Genomic DNA, 16,572 nt, shown 5'->3' on the forward strand with positions numbered 1-16,572 from the left:
CTCTCTCTCTCTCTCTCTCTCTCTCTCTCTCTCTCTCTCTCTCTCTCTCTCTCTCTCTCTCTCATCTCCGCGAGCGCACGCGGTGGACAGGTCGCGCGGGAGCGCGGGCTGAGGATTAAATAAAACACGTGCATCCCCGCGTCGTCGCCATCATGGATTCTTCTGCGACCCCTTGGATTATTGCAAAAATGCGGGACACGCGCTCGCGTATCTCGTCTCTGATTTGCCCAACAGGTTCCCATGAGATCGAGCACCCGAAGCGAAACGAAACTATAACGGCCGCCGGCAAAATGCGCGGCGCAAGTTGATCGCGCAATAAGTCGCTCTTGTGCATATTTCTTTTATCTTCAAATACAGCACTGGACGCAGATATCTCTTGATCGAAATATTATAAAAACGCACTTTCATTTACTCTCTACAACTTAGCTGCTTCGACGAATTCAATCTTGCTCCACTTGTGGTCTGTCAATATCAAGATCAGCAAAGTAAAGAAATTATCAAGGTAATAGCTTGAATAGAAGAGGGACTAAACCGAAGAACGTACGACAATCGTGACGAGACAAGAAAAGGAACTCGCACGAGCGCCAATCCCGCGAACTGATAAAAGAAATTTGCACATTTCCAGCGAAACGTTCGCTACACGAGCAACTCGTAGTGGAATAATTGCCACGGGTGCTCGGCTCGTTCCTTATTCGCGAAGTGAGACGCACGCACGAACGGCGGAGTCGGGACAAGGAGGTAGCGAAAGGAATCTCTTGATACAATCCGACTTCCTTCGCAGGTACGCGGTGTCTTCCGTAATTTGTTGGGGGAGTTAAGATCATTAATCTGCTTTCGGTAGATCATCAATAGCGCGAAAGATAGCAGCGGTGCAACGTTGTACCGGTAATGGGAGCTCTCAATAACCTCCGCGACCCTAAAACCCCTCCGAGCTGCCACCCACCCCCTTCTCCCTCCCGTTCTTTCCCACACTACGCAGAGTCGCCAGAGCCTTTTTCCCTTTTCTTCTTATTAGTACTCCATCCTCCCCCACCTCCGTTACCCTCCTCTCATTCGTTGTCGTCGACTTCTTCCTCCTCCTCTTCTTCTTTTTTGTCTTTCTCCTTCCCCCCTTTCGTCTCTCCTCCTCTCTCTTCGTTCACGCGGGTGCTATACATAGCTTTTACTTTAGAAGAAGCTCGTCCGCTAATTTGTACTCTCAGATAACCGAGCGACCCATGGAGAAAGAGAGAGAGAGAGAGAGAGAGAAAGAGAGCCTTGCACCCGCCCGTGACATCCCCGCGGAACTCTGCACGGCTCCGCCGAGATCACCTCGCAGGAAAAAATAAACCGCTTCGAGGTGCCGCGAGTAGATTAATGATCGCCGAGGACGCCGCGGCGTACCTTCACGCTGCCAGCCAATCTCGCGAGTCTCATGATCGCCGATAGGATGCTTCGACCTCCTCCGCCGGTGTAGCCATATGTTCGCGTGTTAACGAATCGCGTTAATTCCTACGAGATTACCTCGCGCCAATATCGCGCTCTACAGTGACTTTTGCCGAGCTTGATAACCGACAAATTGCCGTGTGGAGAAACGAAAAGACTTTGATGACCAAGATCAAATGATGCGTTCGTGGTCCTGCGATTTGTTTTGACGACGTAGGCAAAAGGTGACACGTAACAAAGGAAATCATATCATTTTCGTTATGTATTACCATCATAACCATAATCGTAGGATTTTAAAGAGCCAAGGATGAAGAGGGGACCCGAGAGAGTATAGAAGTATTAACTCAATGGAATTCGACGAGGAGCCTGTTTTTACGGCTTACTATTTACTAAGAGTAAACAAATAAATACGTCGGGTGCAATAAAGTGATCGTAAAAAAAGGATACCTAACGGTACGCACGCCCGACGTTTCGATGGAGCACGCGGTAACAGAAAATGACGGCTACGTTCCTCTGGCCACGACGTATGAAGCGAGCGCGAGCAACCCTTCCTGCGCGTTCTCGAGCACACGCGATCGCATGCTCGCGTCGTTCTTCTTTTTCCACCTCGAAATTAATTAACACCCGGTACGCCGTAATACGCGGCCATTAAGCAGCAGCCGTCGCTTAAGATAGCGCTTTAAGAGCTCTTCCTCCGAGAGATGGATGCCGTTATCGCGACGGAGCGGGGCAGACACAGGGCGGCGGAGGGTGAAACGGGGACTCAACCGCGCACGGACCTCCCTTCTCTTCTGTGCCACGCGGGGCGTGCGATGGTAGAAACAGACGGCGAGATAGAAACGGCTTTATTGGCTCTTTGAGAGCGTTCGCACCTCTTGACCTCGGCCTCGTAAAATCGACTCCACGAAGGAAAGCGGACGCCCGCGCGCGATGCACGCGTGCGCGAAAGTGCGCGCCGTGCAGCCGCACATGCGGCCGTAAAACCGGTGCCCCAGACCGCTGCGATTAGTACTGCATCGCGTAGATTCGGAGATGCAGCCGGCCCCGGCTCTTGACTCCTGATGCTTCTCCACTGGCACGTTCCGCATGCAATTTTAGAAATATATGTACTGAGATAACTGCTAGAATTAATAAATGTTAGAGTCAGTTAGAATTGAAACTGTTAGAATGATTAATTAACTAATTAATAACCGTTGGAATTAAATAATGTCTCGTTAGAGTGCATCAGTGCTGAAATGAAAGCATCAAGCGAGAATAAAGATAGAAAATGAGGCGATCTCTTCTCGAGATTATTTGCCATACTCAGAATTGTGATTCGAGCTTTTGTGTCGAAAAGTAGAGCCAAGTGTCAATTATCTATGAGCCTTGTGTAATGTCGATACTTCCCAGTATCTCGCGGTAACGATAGACGTGCACGGTGCAATTGCCTGCACGCCGTTACCCGCGAAGAACCCGACGATAATCAGTTTCGCGAGTTTGACCAGCTGGCGCGCCGTCCACTTCCGCCCTTCCACACTTCGTCACTAATTACACTTGACACGTGTTAAACTAATATGTACGCTCGCAGCAACCGGGAAGAGAAATAACCGCGATGAGAAGACTGTGATGCGAGTTCTCGCCTCGCGATGAACGCTCGCGTTGATTTTCTCGTTGATTTCCGTTTACGTCACGCTATCTCCCTGAGATATATCGGCACAGAGTCGTGTGTAACGGTATATTTACGTTCAGCCACAATGTATGTCCAAAAAAGTTTCTTTATAAAACTAGACTTTCGTGAACATCTCCATGGAAAATTCAAGAGAAATATCCAAAGGATTAATCGCGTTTCCACACGCCGGATATTCTGCTGATAATCGTCCGAAGACCTGAGACCTGTCGAAGTAGCAAGGAGGAAAAAGGTGGTGTACCTTTAATCGGCGACTGATCCACGAGCGGTCCACGTTCACGATCAGGAATTCGATAACCGGGAGGGGGGGGGGAGGGGGAGAGCAGACAAGCAGGACGAGAGAGGATCAGAGGAGCGAGAGCTAGAAGAAGATCACGACATACCGTGAGCACGAGGAATGTCTTCAGCTGAATTCCCCGGGGCCAAAATCACTCAAACCGATCGAACGCAGCCGCTCTCGTGGGAAAATCACTTGCCTCGCCATTTCTGGGCTTGTGATTTCAAGAGAACTGGCGAAACCCCGTTCATCGAATGCATCGATCAAACGTGTCCTATGATCTTGTTTTATAACTAATCCGTTGGTGACTTATAAGTACCATTGACAGATTGATAAAAGTGTTTGATATGATGTACGAAATTCCTTCTTGTTGTACGAAATTTCAACAAGACACACAGCCTCACGGCAATTCGTCAAATTACCAGTTGCAATTGAAGAAAAAGTACTTGAAAACTGACTTGTGGCATATAAAGTTTATTTCCAAGAAACAGAGTTGATTTCTTCGAGAAATAAGCTTTACCTGCGAAATGAATATATCCTACATATTATATCCTACAAATAAATTTTCGATATTATATCCTACAAATAAATTTTCGAGTACTTCTTTTCTCAGGGCACATCTCCTGGAAAGGCCGTGTCTGTTTCACCATAAACTTTCTAATCCGTCCACTGCGCGGCAGAAAGAAATCCGTCTCGTCTTACACATTTAGTCATTATACGACTCGATGTCCTAACGATAATCGCTTATAGCGATCGAAGAAATTGGTGACGCGCGTCAATGATATGATTCTGTTTCCTTTTGCAGCGCAACCTGCCTAATGAGCAATTCCGTGGACGATTGGGTGAGCGGCAACGCCGTCGTCTGCAACGGCATCCCGGGACTGACGAAGGAGCAACGCGAGCTCTGCCACGTGAACCCCGACGTGACCGTCGCGGCGCTCAAGGGGTTGCAACTGGCCGTATCCGAGTGCCAGCATCAGTTCATGTGGCACAGGTGGAATTGCTCGTCCCTCACGCCCAGCAGCAGGACCCAGCAGAGTAGCGTTCTCCTTCAACGAGGTATACTGAAGCGGCACACCGCGAGAATACGTAACACTTAACGAGCGAGATTATCTGATCAGATCCGACGACCCGTGATTAATAATCCGCCGGCTCGCTAATGGCGAATTAATGTTTCCTGGATCATTAAATTCGTCGCGGTTCGCGCCGTAAATACAAATGAGCGAAACGCGTAGGACTCCATTAAGGGGTTGAAACGGCTGGTAAAACCGTGCGAAAAGCAATACAATTCCAAAGATTCTTTTTTTCTACGTCGTGCGTCACGACCGCTTTAGAATAATACGGATTCAGACAGGAACTTTCCAAGCCCAGGTAAGATATTACCATAACTCATCCGGAATGTACTAGATCATCTTTTTTGTAGACAAGAATACCTTTGCTTCTCTATCTGTGCTGTTCCATCAATTATCAATCTTTAGTGGACAATAACAAAATAATCAATCACCGGTGAAAGCTCAGCTCTCTTTGGTGCTGAATACAAATGTGAACTTGCGCTTGTGTGACATTTATCTGTTTGACTTTCAAAAGCAGCATCTTGCACTCTTTGTGCACGTGTTCGATCGCGAAAGATGCACGAGACACGTTAAGGGAATCGGATAGGCTTGGAAACTTCCACTCGGTAACATTTCGTATCCACGAACGAAAGTTGATTCCTCGTGGTACAATCACTGGATACGGATTTCACGAGGGGTACAAAGTGGAATCTTTTACGACGTCGTTGACGAGACGGTAGGCGACATAGACGAGGCGAGCCGAGATGAGACGAAGTGAGACGACGCGTTTCCTTAAATCAAAGCGCACGGCGTAACCTACCCGCAGCGTGCGGGCCCCGAAAACCTGTCCCAGTTCCATAAGAAGACCCTGCCCCCACGGCCGGCCTATTCCAGTGTGACATATAAATTCGTCGTGGCGCGTACGTGCGCCGAAAGAGGAAACATATATCGTGTCGGACGAATGCGCGAGAACGCGACATCGGGCGCACCTGACCTGAAAGCTTAAGCCCGCTTCGCGGGCCCGTCCGACCCATCGTTATCTGCCTCCGTGGATCGGTGGTACGCCTTTTCTTGCCCGCGAGACAGAAGGAGGTGTCGATTCCACGACTTTTTCGAGAGTTATGTAAAGCGACCCGTCTGACCGATTGTGGAATTCTAACGAGACCTTCAGGACCAGCGTAATGCCCTTTTTGGCGAATCGCCTCCGTTCTCACCGCATTCATTTCGTCGATCTTTCGATCAGTCGTCGATCAGGCTGCTCGAAACTCGCAATTTCACCGATGCATATGTTATAGTTGTCATGATTAGTGGCTCTGTGGAACAATTTGAAGCAATTGCAATCGTTAAATTCAACCAATAACGCGTCTTGAAAAGATCACTTCTCAATTCGGGTTCAAATTCTTTTTATCGTACACGGGAAAAATTTTGTAGTGAAAATTACCATACGATTTTGTAACTCAAGATTAGATTGACGTGTTGCACAATTCACGATCCTTTCATAGTTTCATATGCGCTACTTATATTTTAGGAACTAGAATGTGCTGTTAGAATATTTGCTATATTTGTTAGCGAAATCTGTTACATTCCTCAGCAAGATAAAGCTTATTGTATTCCTTACAGTTTATTCCTGGACTACTAAGAATATAGTAAAATTACAAAGAAGTTATATGAAAAAGGCTATAATATTTTCTCCGTGCACGATGCATTTAACGACCGCGTGAGTTCGCGAGACCTTTGCGTGTGACAAAGATTCTCTGCGAGAGATCTAGCGTGGGACCGAGAGCGTGCGAAGAAGGTTCGATTCACCGATTATCCGTAACATTGGCAACAACTGGCGGGTCATTATTAGATTTTGGTCTTCGAGTCAGAGGGCAGCAGCTTCCGAGAAGCACAGAACCTCACCATTCGTACAGGCAACGGTCGCCCAATGTCTGCTTCTCTGCTTTTCGAGGTAGACATCGGTGGCCAGGTGAGAGGACGGTCCGCGCGACCATTCGACAAATCCACCGTGTCAAATTCGGGCCTCGGGTCCGGGCATCTCGTGGAGAGCCCGTTCACCGAGCTAAGTCACTCGGACACGGTTCTCCCGCCCTCTCATTGCTCTCAGCACGATCCTGCCTCTCTCTGCCGCTCTCCTCTCGGGCTTCTTTATCTCTCTCTATCTCTTTCTCTCGTCTATCGTCACGACTTCGTTAGGGTTTCAGCAAAACGACTTAATGTATTGTGAAAAGTACACGAAACCGACATTTGGCCGCTGCGGCCGGGTCGTGTGGCCCACACAAGAAGACAAGAAGGCCCCTTCGCTCATTCGCGTTACCGACTCGTTGACGACGCATCACCGCGACAGGATTTAAGACCGTAAATATGGAAATGCCCCTGACGTCCGAGTGGAGATTCTTTCTTCTCCTATTTTCGGAGACCACTCACTCTCGGTTTTTTGACCTCTCGAGCAGGGAATCCTGATATCGTGGGATCTATTCATGAAGATGCGCTCGATTAACAGACATGTTGGTGCTCTTTAAGGATCGTCAGCGTAAAAAACGAAGACGAAGGTCGCGTCGATATACCTTCCGTATTAATTAATTAAGGGCGAGATATCGTGTATCCGCAGAAATAATAAGTATTTTTCACTCGAATCGAGCAAAGACGACGCCATTAATTGAGCGAACTCGTTACACCGGTTTGATTTATACGTCTGTACTCCGCAACAATACGAAGGACACTGGCGTTCTTGCGCGAATGTTTCCAACACTCGTGCACTATCTATTGAGTCATCTGAAACGCGATTCGGGTCCGATCAACCTCACCTATAATAGAGATGCCTCGACATTGCAGCCGCGATGTCGCGTGTAACAAATTAAAACATTTGATCACGGTAACATGATATTTACTATAAAATTCTCTCCGTATACATCGATCGTATCAACCCTGTGGACAATTCCACGAAATACTCCGTAGGTATACAACCTGTTCTTAGAGAATCGTGATCGATTATTTGAAGCGACGATTGAAAAGCTCTGTCGACATTAATGAATCGCGTGAATTGCAACTCGTTGCATCCGTTCGATTCAACGAAATCGAACGGGTGGATACTTCTAGAATACGCCTTGGTGTTTCCGAAGAACACGTATGTTCGCGCGAAGACCTCCCGAGTGCTATCTATTGAGTTATCTAAATACCGATTCGGGCCTGACACGCGAGAGTAGCATAGGACTCGTGCACCATCCGTCACTACATCGAGCCGCGTCGAGGCTCGTCGGCGAAGAGATGAAGGAGCGAAGGAGCGAAGGCCGCTGCGCGTTCCTCGGGATTCTTCCCTGCCTTCCGCTTTGGTAGGGTCTCCGACTGTCCCTGAGTGAGAGAGAGAGAGAGAGAGCAAGGACATGAGGAGAGACGTACAACTCCCCGTGGAGGATTTATTACGCGTTCCCTCCGCCTCTCTCGCTGTCGAGAAACAGCGGCGATCTCGCGGCACGGTAGCTATCTGCATTATAAAACAGTTGCTGCCAATAGCCGTATATAGCAAAAGCTCCCAACGACCTCTCCCACCACCATGGGGCCATATAAAGGACCTTTCCTCCCAACCCCTCGCGCCGTGTCTTCTTCCACGCTGAACGACGCGCACTTTTCCTTAGCGTCGAAAGGGTTAGCATCCGCGGCGACGGCGCGCGACATCGGGTTCGGACGGTGCTGGTTGGGAACTGTGACGGTCCACCCTGGTTCTCATTCTCGACGGTTCCTATCGGCCCGCTGAATCTCGCGAGAAATGTCCTCCTGTTCGTCGAAGGCCGACCTCCGGCATTCACGGAGGAGCCTCTTTAACGTCGCGTAGCGACTCTTCGTGTGGCCGACGAAGAGCGACGTAATCAGCTGCCAGCTGTCCGTAGGACTGCCTCCTGTGCTGAGAGACGATCAAACGGATCCATTCTGTTGAGTGATCTAGTAACGGGATCGGCCGAAAAGATCTCTCTCTTCCTTTCGTTGTCGTGGATTGTCGTTGCGTGGTACGCACGATTTCTTGTAAGAGCGATAAAGTCACGTTACAGAAATATGTCGTATATTTTGTTGTTTTTGTTGAGAATATTTATCGAGTAGGCACCTATTGAGCTACCTTCTTTCCATTTTCGACGAGGAGGGAGCGAGCGAGTAAAAGGGGCTGTTTTTCAACCCTGTACCCTCGAAGACCAGTTGCATATACGTCGTATCGTTCGTAAGTTGACAGCCACCACCGCAGCTTCGAAAGCGGCCGTCCGTCAATCGCGTCTGGACAACGTCCCAGAGATCTTGAGAGACCTTGAAGGGTCCGGAGAAAAACAGCATTTGACGTCGCATTACTTATCCGCGGTGGACCAGCCTAACTTTTTGAAACAACCTCTGCTGCGTCCAACCTCTATCTCGTATTTCTTCGTGTTTTCTTCTCCTTCGAATATCGCGAGGGCGGGCGCGATTAATCTCTGCATTACAGAATTTTGCTTCCGCATTTAATATTTATTATGAAATGATATTCGCGGTTGGTATAATGGAAAAAAGAAATTATATAAATAGTGATATATTAACAAAGTCACATTATCAGTTATCGAAATGTCTAGTGAGAGAGACGCGGAGAATAAAGATTGTTAAACGCACGTTCTACGCGCCGCGTTGCCTCCGTGGAGGTTCGAGGGACGCCCCGAGAACGGCGCGACACGATCCGCGATTTTCGCGCGAAATCGGGCGAGAAATCGCGATTTGTCCACGGACGACTCGCGGAGACGGAGTTCGGCGTTGCGTCTTCAGGCACCCTGTCGCGAGATCATTTATACATGCGGACGGTGGATGCCTGCCTGCTTGCCGGCCGCCTCTGCTGATGGCCGCGCTTTGTTTTGACGGACGGCTGAATAATCTACCTCGGAACTGCGCCTGATGGCTGTCCGTCCTGTCTGTCGGCCCGTTCCGTCCCGAGCTCGCTACCGAAGTTCCTTCTACGGAAGCTCGGCACCACCGGTGTCCCGCTGTTTCATGCTCATTCCTTTACTCGCGAGAGGAGAGAAGCGAATGCGATATCGTGGCCTTGCGTATATTATCCGTGTCGTGCCCCGTCGGCGTCACCGACGACGAGCGGCAATTTGCTGACTCTCGACAGAAACGATCGCGGAATGGACGAGAGTGTCTTCTCTATACCTCGACGCGTCTCAAACACCTGCCCGTCGGTACTTGAAGATTCTGAGTCTGAGACGCGTTACCTCAGCTCGTCTGCTCCGTCACGATTCAGAGAATGGTATCGACTGAACAGCGGAACTTACGGCAAATTAAATGCAGAATAAAATTATGCTACCTATTCGCGGATATTTGTCTCAAGATTAAAAAACATCCGACATCCCAATATTTTTATTTTCGAGTGGTATCAGGAGATATAATGTGGAAAATTTCTAAGAACCCATCTATTAATTAAAAAAAGAAGAGAGAGCTCGACCTTCTAAATTATGAATTATAAAAATTGACTGTTCGATATCTTCACCGAAACAGCGATGTCAACGCGACTTAAGGATCGACAGAGGGACTGTCGATTATTTATCGCATTCTGTTTGCAGGCTACAGAGAGACGGCGTTTGCTTACGCAATTTCGGCAGCTGGAGTGGCTCACAACGTGGCTCGTGCCTGCAGCATGGGCCGCCTGCTCTCCTGCGGCTGCGATCCATCGAACTATAGGGGTAAAACGCCGGCAAAGGCCAAAGGTGTTCAATGGAAGTGGGGCGGTTGCTCTCACAATCTCGACTACGGTATAGAGTTCTCGAGACAGTTCCTAGACACGCGGGAGAAAGCCGGCGACATACAGTCTACGGTGAACCTACACAATAATCAAGCCGGTCGTCTGGTAAGTACTACTTTCGCAACTCCGTTGTAGCTGAACTCCGGATATGAGTGTGTTCCGTTGAACACCGGATATTTGAACGTATATCTTTTCCTAAGAGGATAGAAAAGAAGAGAAACCAATATTAGACGTTCCGCGTCATTCTTATTTTCACTGCGTAAATTTCTGTCGATCGAATCATCTCTTCCTTAAGTGGCCTTTAAACTAATGAAGTCACACGATTTCAAAATTTAAGACAAAGTTCTAATAATGAAAGAAAAAATAAAATATATTTATTCTCTTTTTACCCTCTTTTCTTACGACACTGAAAGAAAAGGAAAAAGAGTACGCACTTCTAAAAAGTAAAAGTCAGCAGAAAAGTATGCAGAGGAGGAAGGGCGAAGAAAAGAAAATCCCGCACTCAAGATAATTCGGATTCATAAGAAATATATATTCGAATAAATTTATTCGATGAGTACTAGTGGTATGTTTATATTGTATTAATATATATATTTTTGCATTTGGCAAAGATTTCTTTCAAATGAGAAAATATATATTTTCCTAAAATCATTGTTTCTCATGAGAAAGTAACTGTTTATTTTATTTAAACAAAAATTTAGATTTAAGCAAATATATTATTAGTACTCATCGAATAAATATTTCTTACTTTTCAAATATTTCTTTTCTGAATGTTAAAAATTAAATTGAAATTATTACCACAAAGTTTCCCATTCAAAGTTTTCTTTGATACATCTTCCGCTTAATAGACCTTTCTTTAGCTATTTCCTCGTAATAATAATGTATAAAAAGTCGAATTCTATTTTCTGCCTCCTTCAACGTTAAATTCGAGATGTGTCATAATCGAGAACTATCGTAGCAACCTCTGTGCATACACACATATACACACACACACAGACTATCCCACGGCAAATGATGCGCCATCCTGAAGCAGACGCGCGCAAGAAATGTACCGTTAAGCGGTCGGTGGGGAATCCCGAGGAAGCGAATTCGCAATCGCGTGCCGCGTCCGCCCGCGAATAACGTAGCGCGCACGCCACACCGCGTCCTGCCGCAGGTCCTGCCGCGTGAGAGTGCTTCGAGTTATCCTGGGTGCGCGATTCTCCTTTCTTCGTTCTTCCTCCTCCGTTCTACCTTTCCGCCGGCTTTTACTTTTTAGCGAGGTGCGCACTCTTCTTCCCTTCCTCCCAGCGTCGCAAGAAAGGAAGAAAAGAGGATGAAAAAAGAATAAAAGGGAGCGACGAAGAGGAAGGCAAGGAGAGCAGAGGAACAGAAAGGGAAAGGAGGAAGAGAAGGGGAGAGAGAGAGAGAGAGAGAGAGAGAGAGAGAGAGAGAGAGAGAGAGACCTTCTCCTCCTTTCCTCCGTGGACCTCTCCACGCTCGCTCTCTCGCCTCAACGTTATTAAGACGAAGCCCCGGGCTGGACCACCCAGCCGTAGACTCATTAACTGTTTTGTACGCGACACCTCTTTGTTTAAAAGAAACTGGGCCCTCCCCTTTCTCCTCTCTCTTTCTCTCTCCCCACGTCTCTCGCCCTCTTGGCCACCCTGCGCACCCTGTGCATCCGAGCGACTCGTACCTGTTTGTACAGCGTGTTAGAACCGGAGTTTTTCAGCCGAAACGTCGCAATGGCGGCATCGCGGATATCGCAATCTGAGGGAAAGATTCGATTCGGCCCGCCTCGTCCGCCGGGCCGAAGATCCGGACGAAGAAGAGACTGTGCTCGACCGTGGCAGGTGTAAATGAAAAAGTCGATCGACCATCTCGTGCAAAATCAACCGACGTGGAGACGACTTCTTAGCGCGACTTCGGAACTCGACGATACGCGCGCGAGACACCTCGGCTCTTCTTCCTTTTATCTACAAGAGTCATCCGCAAAGTAATGTCCTGGGCTCTTAACGAAAAACCTGTTAACAAAATATTTTACCCTATTCCTCGCTACAAAAACTACTTCGATCATGATTACAATGGCTCGAAATGACTCAAATTTTGGGCAAATATATAACTGTAATAAAAAATATTTTGTTGGTTTTCTTTTAATAGTCTATATCCGACTTTGTTTGGATCCTCGTATAACTTCTGTCATGAATTTGGACGCTGAATATAATAAATTTTCGAGGAAAGAGGGAATTTTCAGGGAAGGTGACTCATAAGGAAATGTTTCAACATTATTTTCCATCGCGTGTTCTCGCGCGAAGCTTGCGATAACAACGCAATGTGAACGTTTTTGCGCATGATTGCAGGCGGTGGCGAACAACATGCAGGTGCGCTGCAAGTGCCACGGCATGTCTGGCTCGTGCGAGCTGAAGACCTGTTGGAAAGTCGTCCCGGACTTCCGGACAGTCGGCAAGGTCCTCAAGGACCGTTTCAGGAACGCTGTTCTGGTGACGCAGAGCAATTTGGGCAGCGTGACGCCGTCCATGAGGACTCGCGGCGCGCGTCGGAGGAAGCCCGATCGCCAAAAGCGACGGAAGAATCGCGGGGGCGACTTCGGCCGTAAGAAGAAGCCGCGGAACCTCGCGAAGCAACTCTACTATTATCAGAAATCGCCCAACTTCTGCGAGCGTGACACGGCGATCGACGTAACCGGCACCGCCGGTCGCAGATGCAACAAGACTAGCACCGGCGGCGACGGTTGCGGCAGTTTGTGCTGCGGCAGGGGTTACAACGTGGTGCGCCAGCGGCGGACCGAGTGGTGCGCATGCAAGTTCCACTGGTGCTGCTTCGTGCAGTGTCAGAACTGCACGGTAGAGGAGTGGATCACGGTCTGCAAGTAAGGGAGGACCGGACGCAGGATGGAGGTTTAAGACTGACGGAAATGTCGACGCGGACGTCGTTCGTCCCGCGAACGGGGCACGACGATCGACGGAGATCGAAGGGGAGTGAGGGGCTCGCACAGCCTCGAAACGATAAGAGAAGCAATTAGCTCCGGGAATTCGCCGTGGAGGCATGCTCGTTCGCGGGGTCGATTGTAGGACGTAAGACGATAGGATTAACGATACGGTTCTTACTGAAGCCGGGATTACGAATTTCTCCGGGACGATCGAGACGTCAGAGCGAATCTCTCTCCTCGCCCAGCTAACTTCGAAGCTCTGTGAACGCATCAGTAACGTAATAATCCTCGTTAGCGAGATTAAATCCGATTTCTTCTACGCAGGCACCTTTGGATTCGATCGTGATTCAATTTTCTATTCGTCGGCGTGTCGTTCGGAATTGCGCGCCTCCACCGTGAATCAGCGCGTTAATCGCGCCATTCGAGAGTCCGTCTTAGTCTACGACAAGAAACTTGTCCATCATTGTAATGTCTAAAATCAATTTTTGCGTAAACGTGGAAAGTAACGACATCTCCACCCCCACCACGACTGACACAGATCGATTTGAAGCCCTTTGCGAATATTGGATGTCGGTTTAGCAATCTTTTTTAACAGCTACCTGTGACAATCGGATCAAGAGTTAACGGAGTTAATCTTTGAATCAATGCAGAGACCCAACAATCGTACTAGAAATAAATTTACATTGAACGCTTCGTAATGATACGAGTAATACAAAACGATTTATACATAGGCCATAAGCGAACCCTATAATTTATTTATCATGACGCTCTATTTAATTGATATTTAATTTTAACTTTTGCGTGAACTGTAACACCTCCATCACAGTATTATTAGGCGAGACACGTGTCCCGTTCGATGGATACGATTGTATACAATTTAATAATGCGCGAACAATAAAGAGAGTTCCTTTAAACCACGCACGTCGTACGTTTACCTACCGAATGCCTTTCTTCCCGAATTACGCCGACGTGTGATCAACATTCTACGACAATTTTGTTGTTTACGCGCGTTCGATTCGCTCCACGAGCACAAGTGTAGATAACAAGAAAGATACTCATAAATAAACCTAAAAGTTACACTCCGATTTCTTTCTTATTTGACACAAACGTAGAAGTACAAAAACTATTTAGGCTATATTTTTTCATTTTGGCCCACTTTGAGTTTCATGGGCAGTTTATAGTTTTTAATGTTCTTACTCCTATCATCAAGTGCAACAAAAATTCATAAGAAATAAAATTGAATACAAGATATAGGCGTTTTTGGTTTGCTGATTATGAATATGAACTCAAATGTAAAAGTGTAAAATTATTTGTGTAAATAATAAAATGTTTAAACATGTAAAACATGTAAAAAGTTGAAAAAAATTATTTATACAAAAAATTTCTCAGTTTGGTCGAGATTTGAACCATTTTTTACTAATTTAGCACAGATTTGAAATATTTCGGTTGGAATCTCGGCTAAAGAAATTTAGAATGGTTCGTATCTCAGCTATGCCGATTTTGTTAAAATTATTCAACTATATCTTGTATTCAATTTTATTTCTTATGCATTTTTGTTGTACTTGTTGATGATAGGAGCACATTAAAACGCTATAAACTACCCGTGAAACTCAAAGTGGGCCAAAATGAATAAATATGACCTAGATATTTTTTGTGCTTCTATATTTGTGCCAAATTAGAAAGAAATCGGAGTGTACCTTTTGGGTAGGTTCACTTGTCAGGCCTGTATTAATAGTTGTTATTTAAAGCTTGTCTCAAGCGAGACATCCAGATTTTTATTCAGATCCAAATCTTCCCGTTGAATTACGATAAATGTGACATTTATGTTTGTAATCGCAATCTAATTGAAAAATTTTCATTTAATCTTTTGAAGAGAATGGTTTTATCGTGAGATCACCTATTAGAATCAAATCATAGTTTCAGACAGTGATCTCGCGATGAAACCATCGCTCAGTCCTAATGGAAATATTTTGTTGCACGGTAAAATCTGCAAAAATAGGAAAATAGAAAAAATTAATTTCAAAACAAATGATCTCTTGGGTCATTTTAGACATGGACATGAATATTTTATTAAAATCCGAATTCTGGAGCTTCAAAAGATTAATCTTGAATTGAAATCTAAGTATTCAGTTTTCAGTTCAGACTTCAGACGAGAATTTCAAATAATAATTATTGATATGGATCTTTGTGCATTTTTAAAGTTTCTTTTCTGACTGTTTTGCTTACCCCGAAATACACGTGACCTCTGTTGTTACTGAGTGATCGTCGTGATCGATTATAGTGCCTTGAATCCTCGCAGAGATCTATGCCAATCCTATCTTTACCGAGAAAAAATGCGTTTCAACTAAGCCGCGGAGCTTCCAGCGATCAAAGCTAGTTGCCTTACCGTTATTCTTAATTGTACTTCTGTATGTGTGACGTGTTCGCGACTACTACTACCAACAACGGTATCACCACGCAACGTCATCCGACAATTCCGTCGGATTCGAGTGTTATTTGCACAATGTTCATCGCGAATCGCTTGAATGCTCTTGGAACTTAAAAGATCGCTCCATTTCGCGTCGAAAACGCGTTGTTCGATGCGTTGTGCATTTTTTGTTTTTCTTCTTCGTGCTCCGACCAGACTTCGATCGGGATCACCCTCGATTCCCGCGACTATAATTCAGACCGCGACACAGATAGGTCGATACTGTACGGGTGTCGTTCTTTGATACGAGCCGCCAATAATCCCGAAGTGTGACCGGTACAAGCTTTATCGTGCGATCGGCGATTCGTCTTTCGCTCGGACGATCGACAGGGCCGCGCGGAAAAAGCGCGAGAGGGGTGGCGGGTCGGCGCAAAGGGTCCGGAATGAAGGAAGAAAGGACGGTAGGTACGTGCCGACCGAAGATGAGGCGGGGCGAGAGAAAACGAGAGAGAGAGAGAGAGAGAGACAGAGCTTATTGATTTTGTATGAGACGAACGCGGCGCGAGTGAGATGGTCAGAGATAAGTTCCGCGATTCGCGCGACTCGTACGTGATCGGCACAGGGATGACCCTCATAAGCGTCGAACGATGGACGGTGGTCGCGACAGAAGCTGCCATTAACCTCCCACGATATCCGCGATATATTCCCAACGTAAGAAATTTCCATTTTTTATATCATTGTTAGGCTAATGTATTTGATTGCCTAATTTAACCCTCCGAACGATAACCAGTATCATTTGTGTCCGAAAGTTTCTCGTTTTTCGAAATATTTTCAATTTATTTTTCACAGAAAAGCTGCGGTCTTCAACTAGAAAGGTGAAGGAAGTTTCAATAATTTTTGGGGATTTTTCCGAGCATCCTCCGAAGAAAAAAAAGTCGAAGAAGACACAAATGACCCTGGTTGCCACACAGAGAGGTTTAATTTCGATATGCTACATTACATTTCATATATTACGTATATTTTTTTTATTTATTTGGCAAGAGACACGCTATAGATCTTCCTTG

At 46.5% G+C, this 16,572-nt stretch overlaps 2 protein-coding genes across 2 annotated transcripts in view; one reads left to right on the forward strand and one right to left on the reverse strand.

Annotated features, from left to right (window-relative positions):
- The window catches only part of LOC116850301 (protein Wnt-10a-like), a 20,358-nt gene extending 6,343 nt beyond the window's left edge, over window positions 1–14,015 (forward strand). Inside the window, exons 2-4 of the mRNA XM_032828416.1 lie at window positions 4,174–4,427; window positions 9,991–10,274; window positions 12,512–14,015. Coding sequence (XP_032684307.1) covers window positions 4,174–4,427; window positions 9,991–10,274; window positions 12,512–13,045 — 1,072 coding nt within the window. The 3' untranslated portion in view covers window positions 13,046–14,015. The remainder of the gene's footprint in view (window positions 1–4,173; window positions 4,428–9,990; window positions 10,275–12,511) is intronic.
- Window positions 1–16,572, reverse strand: part of LOC116850305 (protein Wnt-6) — a 119,770-nt gene that overhangs the window by 89,453 nt on the left and 13,745 nt on the right. The gene's annotated exons all lie outside the window — the stretch shown is intronic.

The sequence above is a fragment of the Odontomachus brunneus genome, unplaced genomic scaffold, assembly GCF_010583005.1.
Source record: "Odontomachus brunneus isolate Ranch 3 - 2012 unplaced genomic scaffold, Obru_v1 Obru_scaffold_005, whole genome shotgun sequence".
Classification (NCBI taxonomy): domain Eukaryota; kingdom Metazoa; phylum Arthropoda; class Insecta; order Hymenoptera; family Formicidae; genus Odontomachus; species Odontomachus brunneus.